Genomic DNA, 25,652 nt, shown 5'->3' with positions numbered 1-25,652 from the left:
CTCTCCAACCTCTTAAGTTCCAAAGGGTTTGCTCGAAATCCTCCTAGAAGGGTCCTTAAACTTTAAAACAGCAACTTCCCCATAGAATTGTACGGAGGCCGCGGTCGTGTTAGCACACTGCACCTGTCCTCCATGGGGTCCCTATCTACTCACCTTGGGTGGTTCCTTGGGGTCCCAGCGATTCTACGTGCTCTAGACTGTCTTGACTCAAGTCAGGATTGATATAAGACTATTTTAGTATATGGCTTGGTCTCACCCTGGAGCCCACTGTGAATTGTGCTACTTACAACTGTTCTATTGATCTCGTATTGTGTGCTTTGTGTTCTATCCTCGTGTAGAGGATAGTAGTGTTTATATTAATAAATACATATTTTTATAGAACTACTGTGTGGTTCTCCTTTCATTTGATTAATTCAGGAGGTGATATTCTGGTAAAACAAGCTGCTTTACATTCCTTCAAGATTAAGCCTGAAGGCTGCTCTCCACAGCTACCACTAGGATAGCTTTCTAAAGGTTATCTTTGACCTCATACATCATAAGGGTCGTTTGGACCGGTGCAAGGTGCCCACTTTAATTAGTGGATGGCATATACCAGGCTAACTTCTCACATGCACCAAATCTATTCACAAAATAACTTTGTTGCATTTGCTGTACTCCACTTGGGTAACCCTATTTCCAAATCACGGCACACAAGATGGATAATGTAGTGTATTCAGATTTGTTAACACCAAATCTAAACATACAAAGAAATAATAGTTCCCTGAGCAATCTTCGCATATATAAAACTTCAATTACAGTTCATAGAAGTTTTTCTCAGAATCACGAGTTTCTGTGTAACAGATGGAAATCTTGTCCGATCTTCATCTTCCTTCACAATCTTTTACAGCTTTTGTCATTGTCCTTAGAAGACTTGTTTAAGCAAAAAGGCTTTATTTTCCGGACGAGAAATAATCCAAGTCGATTCGTAAAGAAGATTTTCTTCGAATCACTTATTTTGAACAGAAAGGTTTTATTCTTAATTCATTTGATCTTAGAAAAAACAGCCAACACGTGCTTCGTCTATGGTTAATATTCCAAAAGACTTCCTCAGGGCTGTAATAAACAGATATACAACACAATTACCAATTCTAAGACCGAATGAATTAAGAATAAAACCTTTCTGTTCAAAATAAGTGATTCGAAGAAAATCTTCTTTACGAATGGACTTGGATTATTTCTCGTCCGGATAATAAAGCCTTTTTGCTTAAACAAGTCTTCTAAGGACAATGACAAAAGCTGTAAATAAAGATTGTGAAGGAAGATGAAGATCGGACAAGATTTCCATCTGTTACACAAACTCGTGATTCTGAGAAAAACTTCTATGAACTGTAATTGAAGTTTTATATCTGCGAAGATTGCTCAGGGAACTATTATTTCTTTGAATATTTACAATTGCCATCAATTGTAGTTAACAGCGTTGGGTGGTGGCTGTTTTGTTCCCTTTGATGCAATACTGTGATAATTCTGTTCTCTTACTGTTTTAACCACTATGTGCTTGCGCAGGATATACCTCACTACCTGTCATTAAGCTGTATCAAATCTAAACATAGACTGTACACACTGCCTTGAGCAGATTCCGTTATCGAAAATAGAGACACTATGAACTTTCGTGGGAGCATACACGTGCCATTGCTACACATGCTGCAAACGGATAATGTTACTTACCAGTTACTGTCTGCTTTTAGTGCTGTAGATTCACATGCTCCCTCTCCTCCGCGGATGCACACTTATGTTTCAAATGTTTTCCCGTAGAAAAACATCCTTTCTTAATTCTTTCTCAATGCACTGTAGGCATATACTGTCTGCTTCACTTCACTGGCTTTCACTCACCCTTTAGGGTAAAGAAACAGTCTAAGGTGGAGTCTGTCCTTGAGCATTGTGGGTTTTGGGAAGGGATCATGAGTCTCCTTGAAAGCAAAACTTCTACTTTGAAGATAAATTACTTGCAACAACTGCCCCAAACACTAGATGGCAGGAGTGTGCAAAGCATATGAATCCACCTCTCTAAAAAACAGATATTTACAGTTAAATATCATTTTCCTTCTTCTCCACTGTTGCCGCGTCTTAAAGGAATTCCAGGCTACTGTGACAGTGATCTTAGGGAAGCGCTGCCTCTGCTCTGATGGAGAGCAGAGAGCACAGCCTCTGGCGTGAAGGGAAAAGGAAGGCACAGATGGCAAGTTAAGGTGTATTTTCAGATATTTGGGGTTGGGGCGTGGTGTATTGAAAAAGGTTGAATAGGCACAAAATTTCGGTAAGGAAGGGATACGTAAATGCAGATAGTGGAGAGGGTGGCTATCAGACCACCAGGTACTCTTTTCTGTTTTTTAATTTGGGAGGGGGTGGCAGGATGACAGCTTTCTTTGTAGATGGGTGTGATGGCCAGAGGATGATTTGGTGGAGGAAGGTAGGACACAAGGTGCACCAGTGCAGAGAGCTGTCCGGTTATGGCATGGTGTGTGTGGCTCAACTTTGATTCCTCTACCCCGACAGAACTATTGAAACCAGTGGCAGCTGAGTTAGGTGACAATAACCTACAATTATAGATGGGTAACCGTTAATAATAGGATTTTTTTCATCTCTGGGTTCTGAGTTGCATAAAATGACTTGAACCTCACTCTTATTGTCTATCACTCAGCAGCCAAGTTATTCACTGCGGCGACTCCATATTTCTGCATGTTTTTCTGGCAGATATCCGAATGTCCTAGGCTAGAAGATCACCAGCACGGGGTGGATAATAATTCGACATTGACTTGATCTTGTAGATTTCGGAACTTTGGGATTTTGGCTATGACTAGAAAGAACATACTTGTCCCCTCTTCTGCCCAGAAAGGGCTTAATGAAGAAACTGCAAGGTTTAGACTGGTATAGTGCCCCTAATGCATACAGTAGTCAGCATGCCCTTGATGTGGATATCCCTACTCTAGAATAGCTCAGGTGGCATAGAACTTTCTCATTTCAGACATCAGTCGCTTTACACCCCGCAGGATAGAGATGCCTGCTGCAGCAGCCTTCTTCTATTAGTTGGCAGTAATTCTGAAGTACTTTTACTCTGCCCGTCTTTAGAATTACTATATAAATAACTGATCACCATCTTAAAACCTTACACTCCTGATTGAGGTGTCTGCTCATATTTAAGACCTCTGCTGGTATCTGTTCATATTTAACACCTCTGCTGGTCCTCTAGGCCACGTTTTTTTAAATTTATTTATTTTAATTTTTTGTATATTGACATTTTTTCAAACAAAAATGTACAACATTATAACAAGGAAGCGCGAGGATGACCAATATCAGAGCAGGAATATGCATAATCATGTCAGTACACAATGGTTAACCGCAGCATACACCTCGTGTACCCTCCACGTATATAAGAATGTACATGTAGAAAGCACGTAGTCGTTCATACTAATCAGCTAATCTTAACATCGCAATCTTGCATTACAAAGTCCCACGGGGAAGGCCTAAATCACAGAAATACATCATACTTCACCCATATGTCTGACAGACCATCATAGGAGATCAGTGTCAAGAGGTAGATGTAGACAATGAGCACATCACGTCAGTGGTGTTGTCGGAGTGTCTTCTGTGGTCGTCACTTCAGTCTGTGCCTGCTGCACCTGGGCCCAGGTCAAAAACGGTTCCCATATGTTATGAGGTCTGGAAGAGGGTGGCATGAGTTCCCAAAATATGCTCAATTGCGTGCGTCCGTACGTGACGTCTCTAACACACTCTTTACTAGAGGGCCCCTGTCTCTTACCCCAGTGCATTGCAACCTGCCTTTTCGCAAATAATAAAAGGAGGGCATGTAATTTACGCAATTTGGGCGGTGTATCTTTGACATAGCCTAGTAGGCCAAGAACAGGTGATGGGGCCAGTGTTGCACCCAGGATGCTGTTCACGGAATGAAAAACTCAAAGCCAGAATTCAGCTACTTTGGGACAGTCCCATGCAACGTGTAAAAATGTGTCTGGTGTGTAGCCACATCTCCAGCAGTCATCATTGTCCCGTATACCCATGCTATGGAGGCTCACTAGAGTTCTATAATATCTATGTAAATAAATAAAATGTATCAGCCTCAGCTTATAATTCGGGGAGAGTTCCGTGAGCTGCCCACAGCAATAGTCCCATTGGGCCTCAGTCAGTGGAGTATCCAGGTCATCGTTCCAGTGTCTAAAGGGGCTAGGTTTCACCAACGGGGCAGTGTTCTGCATACAAGTGTAGAGGCACGTAATGAGTTTACGGGGCGATGGGGATTTCAACAGGCAATCAAGCGCAGGAAGGGGTGGCGGTGCTTTAGGGAATTCCTTCCATAGGGCTCGGCAGGCTGCGCGTAGCTTATGATAGAGAAAGCGCTCAGTGAACGGTACTGCTTGCCTCTCAGGTGCCACGGGGGGGGGGGGGGGGGCGCGGAACTAGTCTTCAGGGTACAGGTCAGCAAACGTCTGAAGGTTCAACTTCTTTGCCAGGGATTTACTCATACTGTCTTGTATGCAAGGCAGCATTGGGTTGTGTGATAAAGGGATGGAAGGAGCATAAAGTAACGGGAGTCCTGCTCTTTTGCGCAATTCATCCCATGCCCAGCATAAGGTTCTGGCAGAGTTTGTCGCCACGAGGGCGACATGCTTTTTGATTTAGGGCTACCTTGAGTGGAACAGGGGCCATCACATCTGTCTCGACTGCAATATGGGGCTGGAAGGGGGTTGGGTGTGTTCAATAATGCAAAAACTTTGCCTGGGTGCGCAGTGCATATAATCTCATTCCTGGAGCCCCCAGTCCGCCCTGTCTCAATGGGAGAGTGAGGAGGTCCCAGGAGGCTCTGACCTGTCCACCCGCCCATGCCAAGGTCACCAGCTGTGACTTAAGGGTGTTGAAGAAGTGCCGGGTGAGTGGGATCGGTATGTTGACAAATAAATAGAGGAACTTCGGTAAAATAACCATTTTAGCCAGTGCCACCTTGCCGGCCAGCGACAATGGCAACCGGGACCACACCTTCACTTTGTCCTCCAGCCACATAATCGCTCGGCCATAGTTTAATATCCACACCTCCTGTGTGTCCCAGACCCCCAAGTATTTGACCTCATCGGCCTCCCATCGTAAAGGGAATTCCGACAACACCTGGGGAGTGCAGTCAGTCAGTGGGAAGATCACCGATTTAGCCCAATTAATAAATATACCAGAGAGCCCACCAAAGCGGATAAACTCCCTCAATAATGGGTCTAAATTTTCTTCTGGGTTGATAACGTAGAGCGTGACATCGTCTGCTTATAAAGAAATAAGCAGACTACGAGAGCTGAATCCAATACCCCGCGCAGTGTGGTGCTGTCTGATTCGAGCAGCCAGGGGCTCCATTGCAATCGCAAACAGCAAAGGGGACAATGAACACCCCTATCTAGTACCATGCGAGATTGGAAAGGGATCAGAAAGTAGGCCATCCAACAGGATGCGCGCTCTAGGTGAGGTATATAATAGCCGGATACGATTAATCAGGAGCGGACTAAATCCCATGCGCTCTAGAATGGAGAAGAGATACGGCCATTCGAGCGTATCAAATGCCTTAGTGGCGTCCAAAAACACCACCGCGGCCCGCATATCTGGATGTAGATAGTGTAGCACCGAGAATATTGTTTGCAGGTTATTTGACGTTGATCTCCCGGGAATGAATCCCGATTGATCCGGAAGTGCTATGATAGGCAGCATTGGCTGCAGTCTATTAGCAAGCATCTTCACCAGGATCTTACATCCACATTGATCATAGAAAGTGGCCGGTAGGAGTCCAGCTCCTCCTCAGACTTACCAGGTTTTAGAATCGTGAGAATTGTCGCCTCCCTCCTCCAGGGCTTCCTCGTACACTAAGAGCCGAGGTGCCAGTTCTTCAGCATATGTTTTATACAATGACGTGGTCAGGCCATCCGGTCCAGGGGCTTTACTTAATGGCAGGCCCTTAATAACTTAATAACCTGAGCCACATCTTCCACCGTGAATGGGAGGTCCATGTATTCTCTGATTGTTGTTGAACCAGACCAGTGCTAGTGTGTCGAGGAAAGACCGCAACTCCTCTGTGCATGTCCCTTGAGAAGTGGTATATAAATGGGAAGAGAACTTGAAGAATTCTTTGGAGACCTTCGCTTGGCCTCTGACCATGTCTCCCTGCGGGTTTCGTATCTCATGAACGAATGTGGCCGACCTGGATGGTTTAATCACTCCAGCAAGTGTGCGGCCTGGCCGGTCCCCTTCGCCATACCTACGTGCCTCAGCATATTTCCCCAAGAACTTCGTTTCGCGCTGAGCCTCTTCGGCATATTCTAACCGCGTCGCCTTTAATTTTTGCACAGCTTGGGGTTCATTTCTAGAGTAGAATGTTTCTTCAAGTTTTTTTATCTGGGTCTCTAGAGGAGAGCGTGCCCTGAATTGCTTTTAGCACGCCCGCTTGCCTAGCGATACCCTGGCCCTTACTTACCACATTAAAGGCCTCCCAAAGAGTGGCCTCCGAGGACACAGACCCCGTATTGTTGGCAAAATAGTCGGTAATGTCTGCTCTAATTTCTTCTTTAAATGCTTCGTCGAGCAGGGCATGTGGCATGAGGCGCCAGGTGAACGCCCGGGGGAGTGACCCTGGGAGCGACAGCCGTAGTAAACATGGGGCGTGGTCTGACAGCGAGCGCGGTAGGTGCAGGATCTCGGTGGTGGTCCAAGCAGCCACAACCCTGGACACTAACCAGAAGTCCAATCGGGACTATGCACTATGATGATCAGATATACATGTACCCTCCCGCACTAAGGGATGTCTGCTACGCCATATATCTACTAGATTCCCATCCGTGATTGTAGACTGGAGGGCAGCGCTTGCAGCTGGGTATAAGAAGCGGGCAGCACCCTTCCTGTCCGAGTCGTCGTCTAGTATTGCATTGAAATCCCCACCCCACAGTATGGTATCAAAACCAGTCCTCCCCATTTTAGACCAAATGGCATGGAAGAAATCCGGGTAATCAACATTCGGGCCATATACTGCTACCACCACCAGGGATACCCCACCCAACACCCCACAGATAAGGACATACCTCCCCTTGCGATCTTTGTGTATCTTCCCCTCACGCCAATCCACCCCTCGTCTGACCAGCACTGCCACCCCTCAGGCATAGTTGGAGTAAATAGGAGTACACGTGACTCCGCCTATGATGCTTCAACGTCTGACGGTGTAGTGTTTAAATGTCTCCTTTAAAAGACAGATATCAATGTTATGCCTGGATAGGTATGTATGTACAAGCCTAGATTTTCACCCATCATTTAACCCCCTGATGTTCCATGTAAGTAGATTTAGTGTTGCAACCTGGACGTATCTACATCTTGCCATACAATGTGGAGGAAGCAGCGAAGGTGCAGTAATCTCAAAGCATATGTTGTGTACCTGGACTGACAACTCGCAATCACACTGGCCGCAAACAAATGAGCAATCCCCACCTCAAATAGACTGGCTGTAAACAATACCTCTCCACCTCTCACTCCAACCCCCCAATCAGTTTGCAGATTACCCACCCAAAACTTTAAATACAAAAAACCACAAAGCAATAAAGGGAAACTCCCCATGACGGCAAGGTGACACCAGCGAGCTTTCCTGTTTGCACAAGGTGGCCGGGAGTATTACAGAGAGACAGGCAGTTAAGAAGTTCAAAAATAAGGCATATAATTACTCTCGGGCGGCGCGGCCCCAAGACACCCCGTATTCATTGAGGGGCTAATACAGAGGAAAGATGCTTAGTTAGATAATTGTATTAGACTACAGCTCACCCCAGTGCAGCATAGCAGTACAGTGAGCAAAGGTGAGGCAACAGGTTAGTCATTGTCACTAAGGTGGCCTTCTCGAGTACCCTCAGCAGCGCAATTGACTTTGGCTTTTTTCCCACCGACATGTTTAGCGAACTTAAAGGCGGATTTCGCATCAGTGAAGTTATGAGCAGTACCATTGTGTAAAACCTTCAACTTGGCCGGATAAAGCAAGGAGTATGGGATCTGCGCCACACAGGTCATTAGCAGGGGAAGACCCATGAATCCAGGCATCCCCGTTAAAGCGTGATTCCACATGGATTACTATCACTCTCCAAATGGGATGGAGTGATTCAACATTCAATTTAATAGTGACATACTAAGGAGCAGCTACCTTCCCTTTTATAAATAGAATAGGGTAATTCCTTGTTCCTCTCTCTCCAGGGGGGTGACACAGCCCTGAAGAAAGTCCTAGCACCAATTCCTCTTGGGCATACAAGGACTGAAACCTGTTGGCCCAGGGTCTTAGGACCATAATGTTCCAAACGACCCTACTGTTCACTAATTTTAATATTCCTGCCAGACCCAAGAATAAAGGGATACTGGGGTCTGACAGTGAATTTTTAATCTTTATCCCCCTGGCCAAATATATTATCTAAGTGCTTCCTGAAATATTGGTCGAGCCAATCGCGACTTATAGGGGTCGCGGTGTCCCGATGAAGCATGACACCACTAGGGGGTGTGAGGGAAAATAAATAAAAGAAAGGTCTTTTGCTACACCACTCCAAGGTTGGTTGCTTCACTTAGGGACATCCCATTATTGCTCCCTCCATAACTAAACCTTTCTTACAATCAATAACTTGGTAAGAACAATAGTGGAGTACTTTAACGTGGACTAATACTCAGAATCAGGAGGGTGTACTCCCCCCTTTCTCCTCTTGGCCCCTCAAATATTAAGGACCTCACGGTTCTATATATTTAGTGTGTAACAAGTATGAGATCTGCGCCTGCAGAAGAATACGCTTGGCTGGGAGGAATTCCCGACGTGCAGCCTGTACCGCTGGCGTGAAGTCGGGATAAAATGAGATGGCGTTGCCTTTATGGGAGATTTGGCATCTGTCTCTAGCCAAGCGCAAGATAAGATGTCTGTCCTGATAATTTAGCAGTTTTACCAGGATTGGTCGAGGTGTTGAGCCAACCGGGGGCTTCGGCCCTAGTGACCTGTGCGCGCTCTCCACCACAAACACTGACGATAGATGAGGATTGAAGAGTTCATGGAGTTAGGTCCATCACAAAGGTCTCCATTTTGGAAATGGTGGTTTCCGGAATACCCGTAATACGGAGGTTGTTCCTTCTAGACCGGGCCTCCAAATCGTCATTCTTGGCCCTGATGAAGCCCCGCAGTTTATCCATATGTAACAATTGCTCTTTAGTGTCCACCTGGAATTCATGAAACTCCGTTTGCCGGTTCTCAAGGATATCCAGACGGATCTCATGTGTCGCCACTTGTGTCGTGACAGAGTCTAATTGTGCAGTTAGTGTGTCTAACTTGGTGTCTGTTGCGCAAGCTGGAACGCATTTCCAGCATGAGGGTCTGCAAATCTTCCCTGTGGTCTTCCATCTGTTGCTCATGCGAACCCTCCCCTTGAGCATCCGAGTCAGGCTCTGTATGCCTCGTGGAGCGTTTAGTTTCAAAGTTCAGTTTGGGCTGCTTGGCGTCTTGCTTGCCCATTTTAACAGCAGCTAAGGGCTGTTCCACGACAGTGCCTTATACACACGAATGGAACTAGCACAACGGCCCACAGCTGGACACGAGTCTACTAGATAGACTCCGGGCACCAGTCCTCACCGGCCATCAATCCGGCACCACACTCCACAACGTCCGTCCGGATCCACCAAGAGCAGGGCAACAGAAGCGCCGGAGCCGGCTCGGGCCCAGCACCTCCGTAACCAGCAGATTACTCGCCCCAGTGAGCTCAGAGCCTCTGCACCCAAGGATTGTATGTGATCTGCTCCCCCGTTTGCAAGACATTCATGTTGCATCATTTAAGACACCAGAGCTTCATCAAGCCCACACACAACATCCACTTGGCAGAGATCTCCCGTCTTTTCAAAGTGCTCCTCCCAGTCCTGAAGAAGACCCCGCTGCAAGGACTACAACCAGTCCTGCCTACAGGGGTCGAAACGTCGACACCGCATATCACACAAACTCCAGCGACATTATTTCAAAATAGTTTGTCTATTTGAGTTGTGTACCTACCGGAACAATTGATGTCGTTGAGACTGGAAAAGAACTACACTATGGAATGTTGATGTATTTATGTCACTAATACATTTTCCCTGTCCCTTACCGTCGCGTTACCACTGAACCCCTACCTCCCTCCTTTTCTTCCACTTCCACACTGAGAGCACTTTAGCATATTGTACTTTAATTACAATGAATATCAGCATTGTCTTTGAATGTTAATGCTTGGAATACAACTGCAAATGGGATTTCTTCCCTTTTTCCTAAAATTAAAATAATTGGATTTATACCAGATCAATTAATGTTGTGTTTTGCTACTACCAATTCGCTCTGTTCAAAATAGTAGCTACCTTGACCCTATGCTATATAAGGTACAATGCAATAGAGGCAGCGTAGAGGGCAAGGATATAATCGTCTTGGCGGCGCAATTCACCTTGGGCGTCCTCTCACGCCAGCACGTCATGACCTTCTTACCTCGCTAGCTATTCGCACTCCCACTGGCATATGGCAACGCTGCAGATTCTGTGGAATGTACGATAATGTGTCTCTCTCGCAGGCTAAAGCAGTTTCAGGTGCTCCCAAGTCTCAGCCTCTAGTGTTGTGACGCAGAAAAATGGCAGGTAAGTCCAATTGTGGGGGTAGGGAACCCACAGGCCCTCTGTACCAGCGGAGAGCACACCACGAGAGATTCACTCCTCTCCGATACACACCCTGCAGCGCTGCACTCACCAGCCGGTCCCCAACGTCTCCTCAAATAGTTGTAGATGTAGCGCGATTCAATCGCTCCGAACGTCCAGCCTCCTCACAGCTCCAGCCACCAATATCTAACCCACAAGATGGCGGATGCGGCCCAGGGGATAAGGCGCCCTGGACTGCTACGAGTGCAGCCTCGTCGCCCCCAGGCGTTTCTCCGCTCACTATATAATCACGAGGGAACTCCACAGTGTGTGGAGAAGGGAACAAGAGGCGTGGGGTTCTAGAAGCTAGCAGCCTCCACTACTAAATGTTCACCACAAAAAGCTGCTCCTAGTGTGATGACCCTAGTACAGTTACAAAAACAATGTGAGTGAAGGCATCTCACAAAAAGTGACAGACTGGTCTCACACACCACCTGGTGTCATGCTTCATCATTGGCCAGTCCTCGCCCTCTAAAACCTTTGTTTGATAGAGGGCGGGCATACACCTGACGACAGGGATGCACTTCTAAGCTATTGAGTGGGGGCCCGTGAAAGTGTGTGAGAGGTTAAAAATCATTCTAGTTATCAGGAAATCTATTTTAATGTGGCTAATAACTATGATACTAAAAACATTGGACGGTAAGTGGGGTGTTTAGTGTCCCCTAACCGTCTCGTGAGTGTTCAACATGTTTCTGCCGCGTCGGCCCAGGTGGGTCCAAGGCATTCATCAGGACATAAGTATAAACAGAGGGGCTCCGTTCTTACCAACTGATGGCAAGAAGCTACCACTGTGCGGGTGTGGCAAAGGCCACTCTCCACTTCCTAAACGGCTTTCAAACGTCAAGCCTAGAGAGAGCGATAGATATCATACATTTTTGTAACAGTAGGTATGGGTCAAGAGAACAAATAAAAAATGCATCCAGAAACAGCGCATGCATGGGTTCCTATAAGTGAGTGACTATTCACGTGACTTGTGACACTCTGTGTGTACACATAAGCAGGAAATTGTAAGAGCAAGGTGGCTCTCGTAAATCTTACCCTAATCGCAAAAACTACTTGCCCCATGGGGGGAGGTAAAACTCCTGTTCGTTCTGGAAGGAAAAAATGTAAACTACAAACTGCATAAATGAATGTATTGGAGGGAGACCTCCAGCCATATATGCTAAACACCCACATTCGCACAAGAATGGATCAACGGATCCTAGTGTATCACTCAGCTCAGTCCCACTCTTACTGTCTCAGGAAAGTTTCCCTCGTGCGTCCTAGATAGCTGGTCCCGGTCCTCCCGAATGTTGAAGTGAGGGAGTGGTACTGGCACTTTTATAGTGCAGCCGTGTGGTTAATTGGTAGTGGCGGTGTGGAATTAGCCGAGAGAGTGCCTCCCGGTGTGCGGCTTCCGATGTCACAAGCGGACATAGATATCATGAATGCCGGTAAATGCCTGGTCTAAAGATGGCAATAGCGCGCGTCCAATGGTGTAGCATAAGGAGTGGGATATGCCCAAACAAGGAGTGACTCAGGCATGACTGAGCTGAAGAGGAGAAGTGTGACTGGCTGGCGGTGTGTGCATGGGTGTGAGTATCCCATGTGAGCTAGGGATACAGGGGCGTGGTTATACGTACGGGCGTAGCGCGCGCGAGCGTGTTTGGTTGCCAAGGTGATGCGGCGGCATCGGTGGGAAAAAATGTCCGGAGTCGGACTGGAATACGCGGTACAGATGGGCCAGAAAGGCACATTTGTCTAAGTTAAAAGGAAGATGGTATAAAGAAACCACATACTCGTAGTTATGTTGGATATATTAAAAACGCGCGTGCACATGGTCAGTGATGTTACTGCAATGAGTGATGGTGTCATGCGGCCAACATTGGCGTTTTGGCGTTGTGTGGGGTTGCCAAGGTGACGCGATAGTGTCGGGGGCAATGCGAAGTCTGTAGTCATTATCTTAGACTGAGTGTGCGCTGAAAGTGCGCGGTCAGAGCTGATCGCAAAGGCACTGGACTGAGCTCCGCTCACTGCCACAGTGCAGGCTTTGCCTCAGCTGCCCATCTGCTGAAAAATGGCAGAAAAGGACACTTCCGCCACACAGCCAGCAACGGGTCCAGGGCCCGCCCGCAGCTGCGGGCTCAATTTTCAGGGTGACCCGGCCGCGGCGAGAGGGAAGGACCAGCAAGTCGTCCGCGATGTAAGGGATTGTCACGCGACTCAGTCGGAAAGCACGACCGGTTCGCGGGATCACCAGCAACAGGGTCCAGTGCCGTTCCGCTGTCTGATTAGTGGTGGAGCAGCAGCTCTCCGTTTGTAGGATTTTTCAAGGATTTTGTCCCGGCCGGCGGAGCACGCTCACAGAGCGGCCATTCCGCAGCACGGCAAGCTCCTCTGGGCCACGTTTGCACCACATACACATGCCGTCAAATAACGAGGGAGGAAGGTGCTTTTTGTTTGTTTTCTAACCGTTGCTCTTTGTCGTAATATGGCTTTGTTGGGGGTAAGAGACAGAATTGTATGTGGGTCTTGAATGACAGTTTCTCTGCTTGTAGTACTGCCTTTGGTATGTGGTTACTGAATGTCATTGTTCTTTCGGCAGGTTGCACAAGAGATCTGGGTGTGTGAGAAACAGACCATCACCAAGTGGAAAGGGGATATCCTTTCTTACAAAGACCACTTGAAGTCCAAATTGGTTCGAGAAGAGTCACTTTCCAAAAAGGCATGAAGCCCCGAGAGGAAGCTTGAAACAATGCATTGATGGAGCAGGATCAGAATGCCTGTGTACTGATGGGACTATCTTGGAGCAACCAGATTCATAGCTCTTCTGAAAACGGTGTATCTGGATTTCTTGTCTAAAGGACTGTTAGCATTGTTGCTGTAATCCTCTATTTCCTCTCCTGCGCTCTTACTCCTCAAGGACAAACCTTTTTACAGGAACATCGCCTGCCTTCTCTCAGAAATGAGTAAGACTGCTGAATCTAGGGAACATGTTGGGAATGAGATCACCCAAACTATTATTTTGCTTCACTTCAAAAACTGCACTTCAGAGTGTCTCTCTGACTTTTGGTTTTAATGTGTTATTTAACTATGTACATTACTGTTCAGAAGTTAAGAGAAACAATTGACCGTCGAATAAAGAAAACCCTTCTCATATTGCTTGTGCAATTCATTTGGATTTTAATTGTAGGCCATGAGCGCAGTAGATTTTTGTTTTCCTTGTATTATTGATTTTCTCCATGGGGCTCCATCAGTAATCACACTCTGCATTTACCTCTACCTCTGGAAATTGCGTATTTCTCACTAAGCTATGTGGTTGCATTCCAAACTTCCAACAATTTGCATTGGAATTTACACTTTTGTCATACTGCTGCCTACAGAATCCTGTTGCCTTACTTCACCTACACCCCCCCCCCCACACACACACACAAAAGTAAAAGAAAATAGTATGGTGAAGGATTCTTGTACTCCCATCACACCAGCCAGGGCACTTTGAATTTGCTTTTTATTCTGGCCAGATTAGGGTTGTGTATATATGTCTGTGAGTGTATTATGTTTGTAGCATGTGTGGCTGCAGATACACATGCTTAACATAGTTCTGCCATCTAGTATTGTGCTTGGGCATTAACAAGTTGGTTCTCTTCAAAAGACGTTTTTGAGTCAAAGTTTTTGAGGCACAAGATGCAGTGTGATTTCTCCTCTAGCCTTACATAGTGCATGGGCATCGGCTCTATATTGGATTTTATTTTTCCACCAATTGGTTCTGACATGCACCAAGTAGGCTCTGAGTTTCGGTGTAGGACGCACGGTTTTGTCCAATCCTTTTGTTTTCCTTTCTCGATTCTATAGTTTCGTCTCCAGTGAAAGTCATTGAACTCTATTTAGCAGTTGTTCCCCAATGGCGTTGGAACCTAGCCCCTTCGGCTGGAAACACTTCTCCCAGAGGCATCCTATGCACCAACAAGCATGGGTGGTTTAACCATCACTGTTCCAGTACTGCCCCCAGTGCTGCGCTAAGTGCTTGTGGACTAGTAACCAGCATGTCTGCAGTCTCTGCCTGTCTTCCGACCATGACAATATGAGCTGTTCAATGTGCCAGCCATTCAGGTCAATTAAGTCTTTGCTAGTGAAGGAAGCACTAGTGGACATGCACCATGCAGCAGGAAGACATATGAGATACATCAGGTTCGAGGCATGTGGGCTGCTGAATTCATATCTGTGCATAGATCGCCGCCTAGTGTTGGGTCTGGATGATTGCACGTTGTTGTCCTGGAAGAGTCTTCGAAGTATCACGAGATAGGTGACTCCTCCCCTGGACCACAGTGCTCATGGGCATCCTCTCCATCCTTAGATTGTTTTTTTCCGCCATTGGGTTCGGATGTGCTTATCTTAGCTCAAGTTAGGAAAATCAGTTTAAGGCCAAAAGGCCTTTAGTTATCGTCGGTACTGTTCCCGATTCGGTATCGACTAGTTTCTCTAGTGCTTTAGCACCTTCTTACAGCTTTTCGGACCCGCTTGGTCCGAACATCGAACTTCGATCGACGATGGAATCGAGGACTCCATTCAAACGGTGTCCTTTATGCCACGCAAAATACCCACACATCGACGTCCACCCGGTATGCAACAAATGTCTCTCACCGGATCACGATGAGTACAAATGTATGGCCTGTGCCCGATTCCGTTCGAAGAAGACTCTCCGGAATCGACGGGCGGCAAGATTAGAAGCGCAGCAATCTGCTCCTGCCCCGGCCAACATCTTTACCACCGAAGACGAGGACGCCGAGAGCGTGGAAGACGTAGACTCCAGCCCCGCTTCCGAACACTACTCCCGATCGGAAGACGACGAGGAGGTGATCTTTCAGAGAGAAGAAGTCGTCGACGAGGTAGGAGACTACAATGAGGCCTTTGCGGCCGAGGAGGATAGCTCCAGCGAAGAGCTAGGCCCACCTGTCGATGCGGAGGCCGAAAACATACGCCGTCTTGGGGCTCAGGTCGAGGGATCGCCTTCGGGCCTTACCCGAGATCAATCTCACGGTTCTTCGGCCCCGCCTTCAGGCCCGGCCTCGAACATTTCGCAAGAGCCATCATTACCGAAGACGACTGGATTCCCTTCAGCGAAACCGAAACCAATCGTCGCACCAGTTCCATTGAAACCAAAAGTGAAACTGGTTGTGATCGGCTCGAAGGCCTCGAAGCCCTGCACTCCTTCGACGCCGGCAAAGGCCATCGGCTCCGAACGCACAAAAAGGGATTTCGGTGCCGAGCTCACCGCAGCGGATATGGGTGCCGAGCCCAAGAAGAAGGCCCTCGGTCCCCACAAGGCACCTCGGCCTAAGGCACCGAAGACATCGGCCCCGACCACCAAAGTCAAGGTGGGCACCCCGTCTGCGTCGGCGTCGAAGACAGCGACGCCTGCCAAGTCGTCGACTCCCAACGAGCGTCGATCCCTCCCTTCGGATCGATGACCCCATGGCTGCAAAAAAGTCGGGTGCCGCATCAACGCCTACCTCCACGGTGCCGACCGGTTCCAAGGAGCCATCTGCGTTCTCCGTGCAACAGGTCGCGGCATCGTTGCAACGCATCAGGGAACGGGCAGCCCTCCGCTCTACGTCGGGCCCCGACACGCACAAGGCTCCAAAAGCACCCTCGGTGCCGACCAACATCACGTTTTGGCTTGCCGCCGTCCACGGCGCCGAAAATGTTCGAGATTCGGACACGTGTCCACCAGACACAGTCCCCATCCACTGGACACACAGATTTTGGGCCTTCACAGCCACAATTCATCGACGCCAACACTGGTAGGCTGATGCTCCGCAAGCGGAAAATCACACCAGAGAGGGGATTGGACTCCTACAAAATCCCTCTCAAGCACAAATTACCAGCAGGCTCTGAGCCACTACTTCATGAACGCTTTCAACCCTCTCATCAGGATCCCCAGTCCTTTTCTCCTACGCCTTCAGAAACAGACGCAATGGAGGACTATGTAGGGGATGATACCACCTACCTTGGGGATGTCGATCCTGATGAGCACCTGCAAGACCCAGATCAGGCATGGGATGACCCTACAGACCAGGGTACCCCACCAGATACCCATGACACGCAGCTTTACAGCACAAAGACATCTCCCACAGAGGACACTGCTGCCTTCAATGCCCTCATAGAACGGGCCACTGCCAATCATGGAGTAGAACTCCATTCTGATACTGTCGAAGAAGACTTCTTGGTGGACACTTTCGCCTCTTCCGAAAGAACTGTCAAAACTCTGCCCATGTTAAAGGGAGTTCTCAAACCTGCAAAAGACATTTTTAAGGAAACAACCAGGGCACGGGTGCTCAACCCCAGGATTGAAAAATAAATACAAGCCTGCACCCGCAGACCCTATGTACATTAGGGGTCAGTTACCTTTGGACTCCATGGTGGTTGCTAATGCTCGCAAAAGAGCACATTCGCAAACAACAGGTGATGCTCCTCCCCCAGACAAGGTGTCCAAAGTGCTGGAGACATCAGGCAAACGAATTGCAGCACAAGCAGCAAACATCTGGCGCATTGCCAACACACAGGCGCTCTTGGCCCGTTATGATAGGTCCCACTACGACACACTAGAATCACTACTCCAACATTTGCCAGATGAATATAAAGAGGCTGCGGAGCTCCTCATCAGAGAGGGACAACTCCTTACCAATGCATCCATCAAGTGCGCCCTGGATGCTGCCGACACAGCGGCAAGGGCAATCAACACAAGTGTCATGTTGAGACGGCATGCATGGTTGAGAATCTCAGGCTTCAAGCCGGAGATTCAGAACAATATCTTAAATCAACCGGTCAACCCCGACTACTTATTTGGCCCCGAAGTTGACACTACCCTCGAGAAAATTAAGAAAGACACTGACACTGCGAAATCAATGGGGGCTCTGCAGACGCAGCAGTTTCGTAGTGGCTCCTTTCGTCGCCCCGGGAATAGATGAGCAGCTAGAGGTCAGGGGTCACAGCAGCAGTACACGAAAGGGGGCACACAAAGTACCTATGATAAAACCAACAGAGGTGGATATCGTGGCTCCAGCACCAAGGGCAGAGGACGTGGTTACGGCAACACCAGGTCCTCCCCCAAAAACAAACAGTGACGCCCTCTCCCTTCCCCCCGACCACATAACACCTGTCGGGGGGAGACTCCAACAGTTCCTGTCCGCGTGGAAAAACATCACCACAGACGGGTGGGTCAGGGACATTATCCAGTACGGTTACTGTCTCGAATTAACGTCCACTCCACCCAACATACCGCCAAAGCACCGTCCTATGTCCGTAGAGCACTTGGCATTATTGCAGCAGGAAGTGCCAAGTATGCTGCAAAAATGTGCAATAGAGGTCGTGCCCGTCGACCAGCAGGGGACAGGGGTGTACTCTCTGTACTTCTTAATCCCAAAAAAGGATGGGTCGCTCAGACCTATACTAGACCTCAGACCCCTCAACCAATACATTCTCTCGGAGCATTTCCATATGCTCACCCTACAGCAGGTTCTCCCGCTACTCAGTCAGGGAGACTTCCTAGCCACACTGGACCTCAAAGATGCGTATTTCCACATACCCATCACACAGAAAATATCTCAGGTTCACTATTCAGGGACATCACTATCAATTCAAAGTTCTCCCTTCCTGCGCGAGTGTTCATGCAGTTGATAGACATGATGGCCTCCTGCATTTTCATAGTCCCGCACGCGAGATTACATATGCGCCCGCTTCAGGAGTGCTTGGCACGTCAATGGAATCAGGCTCACGGGCAATTAAAAGACCTAGTGTTGGTGAGCGGTCGGGCATACAACTCTCTGCATTGGTGGAATCCACAAAACCTTTGCAAGGGCCGACCATTCCAAGAGCCTGTTCCACAAATAATACTGACAGCGGACGCGTCTCTCCAGGGTTGGGGAGCTCATGTACTCACTTACACAGTGCAAGGACTATGGACGACAAAGCAAAAGAAGATGCACATCAACGTTCTGGAACTGATGGCAATCTTCCTAGCCATGAAGGCATTCAAAGTACACTTGTGCAACAAAGTCGTGTTGATCCGGACGGACAACATGACTGCCATGTACTACATACAGAAGCAGGGAGGAACACACTCCACAGTTGTCTCATCTGGCTCGGAGCATGTGGAAGTGGGCCATTCAGAGGAACATATTCCTCATGGCGGAACACCTCCCCGGCAAGGACAACCAGATGGCGGATCTGCTCAGCAGACACAGCCACCAAATGCACGAGTGGGAGCTACATCCGTCAGTTCTCCAACCGTACTTCCAACAGTGGGGTCATCCAGAAATAGACCTCTTCGCCACAAACAAACGCAAAATGCCAAAGCTTTGCCTCCAGGTTCCCACATCCACAGTCACAGGGCAATGCGATATGGATGAACTGGTCCGGCAGATTTGCGTACGCTTTTCTCCCAGCCCCATTAATACCGCTGGTGGCACGCAAACTGCGACAACACTCACTCACACTCATCTTAGTTGCTCCCACATGGGCGCGCCAACCATGGTACACCACCTTTCTAGAACTTTCCTGTGGTGCCGCATCAAAGGCTGCGGATCAAACCCGCACTTTTAACGCAGAACCATGGCGAAATTCAGCACCCAGATCCGCAACAGCTGAACCTGGCAATCTGGCTCCTGAGGTCTTAGTTTGGTTACCTAAACCTGCCACCTGACTGTATGGAGATCATCAAGGAGGCCAGAAGACCCACTACCAGAGCTTGCTATGCGGCTAAATGGAAAAGGTTAGTCATTTACTGCAACAACAATGACATTAACCCGCTGGACGCATCCATTCAAAACGTCATCTGTTACCTCCTACACCTATACCGATGCAACCTGGCATACAACTCAATACGTATCCATTTAACCGCGATAGCAGCCTATCTCCAAAACAGGCAGCACCTCTCTTTATTCAGAGTGCCTGCCATCAAAGCCTTCTTGGAGGGACTCAAACGAGTAATCCCCCCACGACACCCACCAGCACCGGTGTGGAACCTCAATTTGGTCCTCACCAGATTAATGGGTCCACCCTTTGAACCTCTCCATTCGTGTGAGATTCAATTCCTCACCTGGAAAGTAGCCTTCCTAGTGGCAATCACTTCGTTAAGAAGAGTTAGTGAACTCCAGGCACTAACCATTCAAGAGCCATTCATACAGGTTCACGCAAACAGGGTTGTACTACGTACCAACCCCAAATTCATGCCCAAAGTGATCTCGCAGTTCCACATGAATCAAACTATTGAACTGCCTGTTTTCTTTCAAAATCCACAAAATGTCGCAGAGATAATGCTCCATACACTAGATGTAAAGAGGGCCCTCGTACTATATAGACAGAACTAAGGACTTTAGGAAAACAAAACAACTTTTCGTTGCCTTTTCTCCACAACACAAGGGCAACTCCATTTCCAAAGCAGGTATAGCCAGATGGATCGTTAAATGTATTCAAATTTGCTATCAAAAAGCTAAACGCACATTAACGATTCCCCCACGAGCCCACTCAACACGAAAGTTAGGGGCGTCCATGGCTTTCCTAGGAAACATTCCTTTACAGGAAATATGTAGAGCAGCCACATGGTCCACTATACATACATTTACCAAACACTACTGTGTAGATGTACACTCAAAACAGCAGGCAGCTGTAGGACAGGCTGTTCTCAAAACTCCTTTTCAGACTGCTGCAGCTGGCACGGGTAGCCGCCGCTAATGGAGGTACTGCTATGTATTCTATGCACAGATTTGAATTCAGCAGCCCACATGCCTCGAACTGAATATGCTACTTACCAGTATGCATCTGTTCTTGGCATGTAGGGCTGCTGACATATCGCCCACCCTCCTCCCCGGCGCCTGTAGCGGCTGCAGCACTCAGAATTACTGTATAGCATGGTCATCACTTACTGTATCTACTCCATCACTGCCACAATGGCGAAAAACAATCTAAGGAAGGAGAGGATGCCCATGCACACTGTGGTCCAGGGGAGGAGTCACCTATCTCGTGATACTTCGAAGACTCTTCCAGGACAACAACGTGCAATCATCCGGACCCAACACTAGGCGGCGATCTATGCACAGATATGAATGTCAGCAGCCCTACATGCCAAGAACAGATGCATACTGGTAAGTAGCATATTCAATATCTTTTGGGGACTTGGAAGACTTTTTCCTTTAGTGCCCGTGAAGAGGAAGAACCAGGGCCATCAGGGTTCCCTCTTGGACAGACCAGTGATCAGATGAAGCGCAATAGGTGTTGCCCACGTCAAAATCTTGCCCTTGGATGAAGACTACTCTGAGAACTGAGAGTACAACTTATGACAGGCATAAGCCCATGACAATGCTGAAACCGCACCGCTCTCGTGAAAATAGGGCCTCAAGACCTGAACATGTTGGCAAGAACAAAATTGGACATGTGCCACCTCCCCTGACAGGGTCTGCTTGGCACTGATAAAAGCCAACAGAGGGTGCGCCAAACCTTCCATCAAAGATGGCCATTCCCTGACATCTGCTCCAACACTGAAGTCCCTATTGGCTCCAAATGAATCTGGGCTTCTGACCCCCCATCAAAAGCCACATGAGCTTCAAAGCATACACCAGCTACTATCATCGGCGTCAAACTTCATCTGCTCCAAAAACTGAATTGGTCCAAATGGCAGTTCACACCTAAGTTTCACTCAACATTGAAGCTACGCTCTGCACCCAGACTGAATTCAGCTCTGAAACTTCTTCCTCATCAAGGGCACAAGGACACTGGCAAGGAAACCACCAGACACGTTTTCGGAGAAGGAGGCATAAGGGCCTTATCCTTGACCAGCTTTAACAAGTGGATGCTCACCAGCAGCACTTCTTAATTAACCTGCTCAAGGAGAAATCAAACCCAGGGTCCTTCCACCATTGGAACCTGTACCCTGGAGAAGGAAGCCTAATTTCCAGAAATAAACTGTTTCAAGCCCCTCTACACAAGAGCCACCACCTAAAAAGCATAGGGAGAGGGCAACCAGCCTATTCTCCTCCTACGCAGTCCGCCACCACTACCCCATAAAACCTCCCCTTCCATCCACTCCTCCACCAATGGCCATGCCAGTCTACAGGAGGATCCCTATGGACCTTTTATACTGTACAATCAACCAATAGATATTCAACCAACAGACCACTCATAGGTGGGCTATCCTATTGGTGCAACAGGGGATACCGTTTGAGTACTACACTGTCCGGCCTTCCCTTCCAGGGGACACCATCATACCATGAGGTGATCCAGCATGCGACCATCTTCCATAAATTAGACATGCATCTAATAAGAGTTGGGCAACATTTGGTTGAGACACTCAAAGTCTGAGAGGTTTGTGCAATTCCTCCCAGTGCTCAAGGGAATGAGTTTGCTCTTGAAAACTTCAGACGCTGTTAGATCCAGGGTAGTCACTCCACTGGTGGAGAAGTTTAAGGCCTCACCAAATCTAATATGCATTGACCGATTTCATCAGAATCTCTTGTGGTTCACAGTTTGTTAGCGCACCTCTGCCAAAGTTGCAGGCCATGCACCTTCTCCAAACAAGTGAAGTAAGAGGATTATTGTGGTTAAGAGGTTTGCAATGGCAGCAACTACTCCTTGGCGGATTACCAATTAATTAGCCCCATTGTCAAGGTACAACAGAGCACAGTGGAAGGAGATAGAAGCTCTTGTAAATGTTTGAGCAATATAGAAAGAGGGGAGCGATAGTGTTAGGAGGGAAAATAACTTCAAATGCAATTATACCCTGAGCTTTAGATGCTGTCGACATTGCATCTAGAGGGGTCAATACTAGCATCATACTTCACAGGCACATGTGGCTTAGTATCTCTGATGATTTTTATCTTGATGTAAACACCATCTCGTCCACCTGACATCCAACAGAGAGCACCTCTTTGATCTGAAGGCTGAGGAGGTATTAAAAAAAAAAAAAAGTACACCAACAGCACAGTCTGTTTCCTAATACACAAGAAGGATGAGCCCTCCAGGCCAGTACTTAATATGATGCTCCTCAACAGTTGCATCCTATCCAAACACTTCAAAATTACCATATTGCAAGAGGTTATCTCTACTTCAGCAAGGACTCCTTATACTAGGGTTTGATCTTCGACTCCTGTTTCCACATTCCAATCCACCCTGCGTACCCAAATTTCCTACGCTTTTCAGTAAGGGATCATTAACAAGCCAAGGTATTACTCTACAGGTTCATGGACACACCAAAGGTGTTAAAATAACTTGGAATTGTCTCGGTCCAATTCCGTTGTGATGGAATGCTTGTATTCCCATACAGTGATGGCTAGTTAATCCAGAGCATCCGCAAAATCCAGTGCCTAGCACATACCCAGTCAACGGTTTCTGCTGCACCAACTGAAGTTTACCATAAATGTCACAAAGTCCCATCTCGTTCTTTCGCATTTGCAGACGTTCCTAGGTTTCATACACAACACCCTAATCACCAAAACATACCATATTCTACAAAGGATCCCAAATCTACAACAAATGCAGCCTGTTTTGCAACCCACTGTAACCTTCCCCTTCTCCCATTGATTCAATCTGTGATCAGAAAGTTCAGGCCAACTCCCCCTCTCATTCTAGTGGCTGGCTCCAAACTTGGCCAGGCACTCCTGATTCTATACTCTCTTGGAACTTTCCAGCTGCTCACGCAGACACCAAAAGATCAGGTACTTGGACTCAACACAGCTCAACCTTGCGATTTTGGACCTGAGGTCCTAGAGTTGGGTACCTACACCTACCACAGGAATGAATGTCCATCCTTAAATAAGGTAGACACCCTCCCACTGAAGCTTTCTGTGCAGCTAAATGGAAGAAGTTTACACATTACTGAATTGCCAATAAAACAGATCCCTTAAGCCCTACAGTAAAAGTTACTTTCCTTCTCCACTTAAAGGCAGGACACAGCTATCTGCCTTCACTAACAGCTGTGCAGCTTACATGCAGAACAGACAGTATACATCTCTTTTCAGGGTCCCAGGTATTATGGTGGGGCTAAAAATGATAATATCCCCACTTGCCCCTCACACCCCTGTTTAGATAATCAACATAGTACTTAGTAGACTTTTGGTATCCCCATTTGAACCCCATGCACTCTTTACTTTCTTTCATGGAAAGTAATCTTGATGGTCCCATTGCCTCCCTTAGGCACATTCTTGTACTCCAGGCATTTATCATAAAATAACCCGTATACGGATAGGGTAGTGTTCAGCACCAATCATAATTCCTTCCTGTAGAAAGCTGGCTCTGTATATACTTTATCAAAGTGAGGTATAGTGTGCACAGAGTCCAGTGGAACCCACAAAGGTAGGCAGAGGTAAAAGTAGTTAGCACCTTACTCTCTATTTGTGGTAGCGTGGGCGAGCAGTAAGGCTTTATCAGAGGGTAGCGTTAAGCATTTGTTGTACACTCTCAATCAGCAAATGATATCACACACAACGACTTACCTTCAGGCCAATTGTTTTTGTATGAAAATATTCTTTGTTTTTATTTCCTTAAACCAAGCAAGTCTGGCTCAGGTAAGTTATAAGTATTTTGCACTAATACAGTTTTTAACCAGTTTGTATTGTAGTTGTATATATATTTTTGGTTTGATTACAGTAGAACTACTAGTAATGCAATGCTTTGAAATATTGTCCATATACGTTGTATTGGCTTTTCAATAGCATGTCAAGTAGATTACTTTACAGTTTAATTTTCTTACACGGTGCAGTGTACCTAGATACTGCACTGCGAAATTTCTTGTAAACGGGTAAGTAAGTGTTTTGGTTATTTTGTTACAGTATTAGAAACTTTTATAGATTTTCCAACTCCACACTTTTCACCGGAAAAAAAGTCAATGTCCTCCTGTGGAGGAAAATATGGTTTTCGGGCCAAAGGTAAGTGTTCGGTTGTGGGAGTTGGTATTCTAAGGGTAGAATCAGGGGTCCCCCAGGGTCAAGGATTGTGAGAAGTTGGCCTGGCATATGCTGGTCACTAGTTAAAGTGACCACCTTGCACCAGTCCAATTTGACTCTTACGGTAGATAGGTTTAAGGCAGCCTTTTAAAGAAAGCTATCCTGGTGGTAGCTGTGGAGAGCAGCCTTCAGGCTAAGTCTCAGAGGAATATAAAGCAGCTTGTTTTACCTTATAATCTCTTGAATTACCAAATGAAAGGGCACCACACAGGTGTATATATCAAATATATATGTATTTATTTCTAGACACTCTTCTAATCTCTTTATGAGATTAGAAGTCAAGAACATATGCAAATATCAACGTTTCACAATAAGTTAAGCACAAATATGGCTGGGGCCCTAGGGGTGTACCAGACCATATACTAAAAAAGAGGTTTTTGCAGCGTGAATCTTTCTGGATTCACTATGCTGTGCATTATTCCGCGATCTGGTGGTTGGGTCCGGATTCGTAGTCTTTCTTGTTTTTTTTTTTTTGTTTTTTTTGTAGCCCAGGTGGGCGTTGACGTCCCACCATTTGGTGCACCTCTTGTGACGTCGTCGTGCTTCCTGCGGAAGTCCCACCTTTGGGGCGCCATCTTCAGATTCTTTTTTCCGCCGTTGGGTCTGGATCATCATCGAGAAGCTCCAGGATTTCAATCGAAGGAAGAATGGGAAAACGCGAGTTTCGTCGAGAAAGAATTGAGAACACAGAGAGGAATAACATACATCGGGGACGCGAAGAAGGAAGAATTCCCAGGAATTTTCTTCGACGCCCTTCGAAGATGCGCACTCAGAGGCTCTGAGCGCAATGGACAAGACACCGTTCAAATTCTGCCCTAACTGCCACCACAAGTTCGCGCAGAAGGACCAGCATCCGGTCTGCAACCTTTGCCTACCGATCGACCACCCGAGCAAGGACTGCAACGCCTGTTCAGCTTTCGCGCCGAAGACGCTCCGTGTGAGAGAACGCCAGAGAAG

General features: G+C 47.3%; 1 protein-coding gene across 13 annotated transcripts in view; it reads left to right on the top strand.

Annotated features, from left to right (window-relative positions):
• The window catches only part of LOC146789924 (ATP-binding cassette sub-family F member 2), a 1,015,916-nt gene that overhangs the window by 887,775 nt on the left and 102,489 nt on the right, over positions 1-25,652 (top strand). For 11 of the 13 annotated variants that reach the window (XM_085628232.1, XM_085628224.1, XM_085628227.1 and 8 more), the window contains one exon: positions 13,307-13,860. The exons of 1 other annotated variant lie outside the window; for it this stretch is intronic. In XM_085628232.1, coding sequence (XP_085484358.1) covers positions 13,307-13,432 — 126 coding nt within the window. In that variant the 3' untranslated portion in view covers positions 13,433-13,860. Of the gene's footprint in view, positions 1-2,109; positions 2,211-13,306; positions 13,861-25,652 lie in introns of those variants that run through there. One more of the 13 variants, XM_085628223.1, reaches the window with a different exon arrangement.

This window comes from Triturus cristatus, chromosome 10, assembly GCF_964204655.1.
Source record: "Triturus cristatus chromosome 10, aTriCri1.1, whole genome shotgun sequence".
NCBI classification, from domain to species: Eukaryota; Metazoa; Chordata; class Amphibia; order Caudata; family Salamandridae; genus Triturus; species Triturus cristatus.
This window is presented reverse-complemented; position numbering and strand designations above follow the sequence as displayed.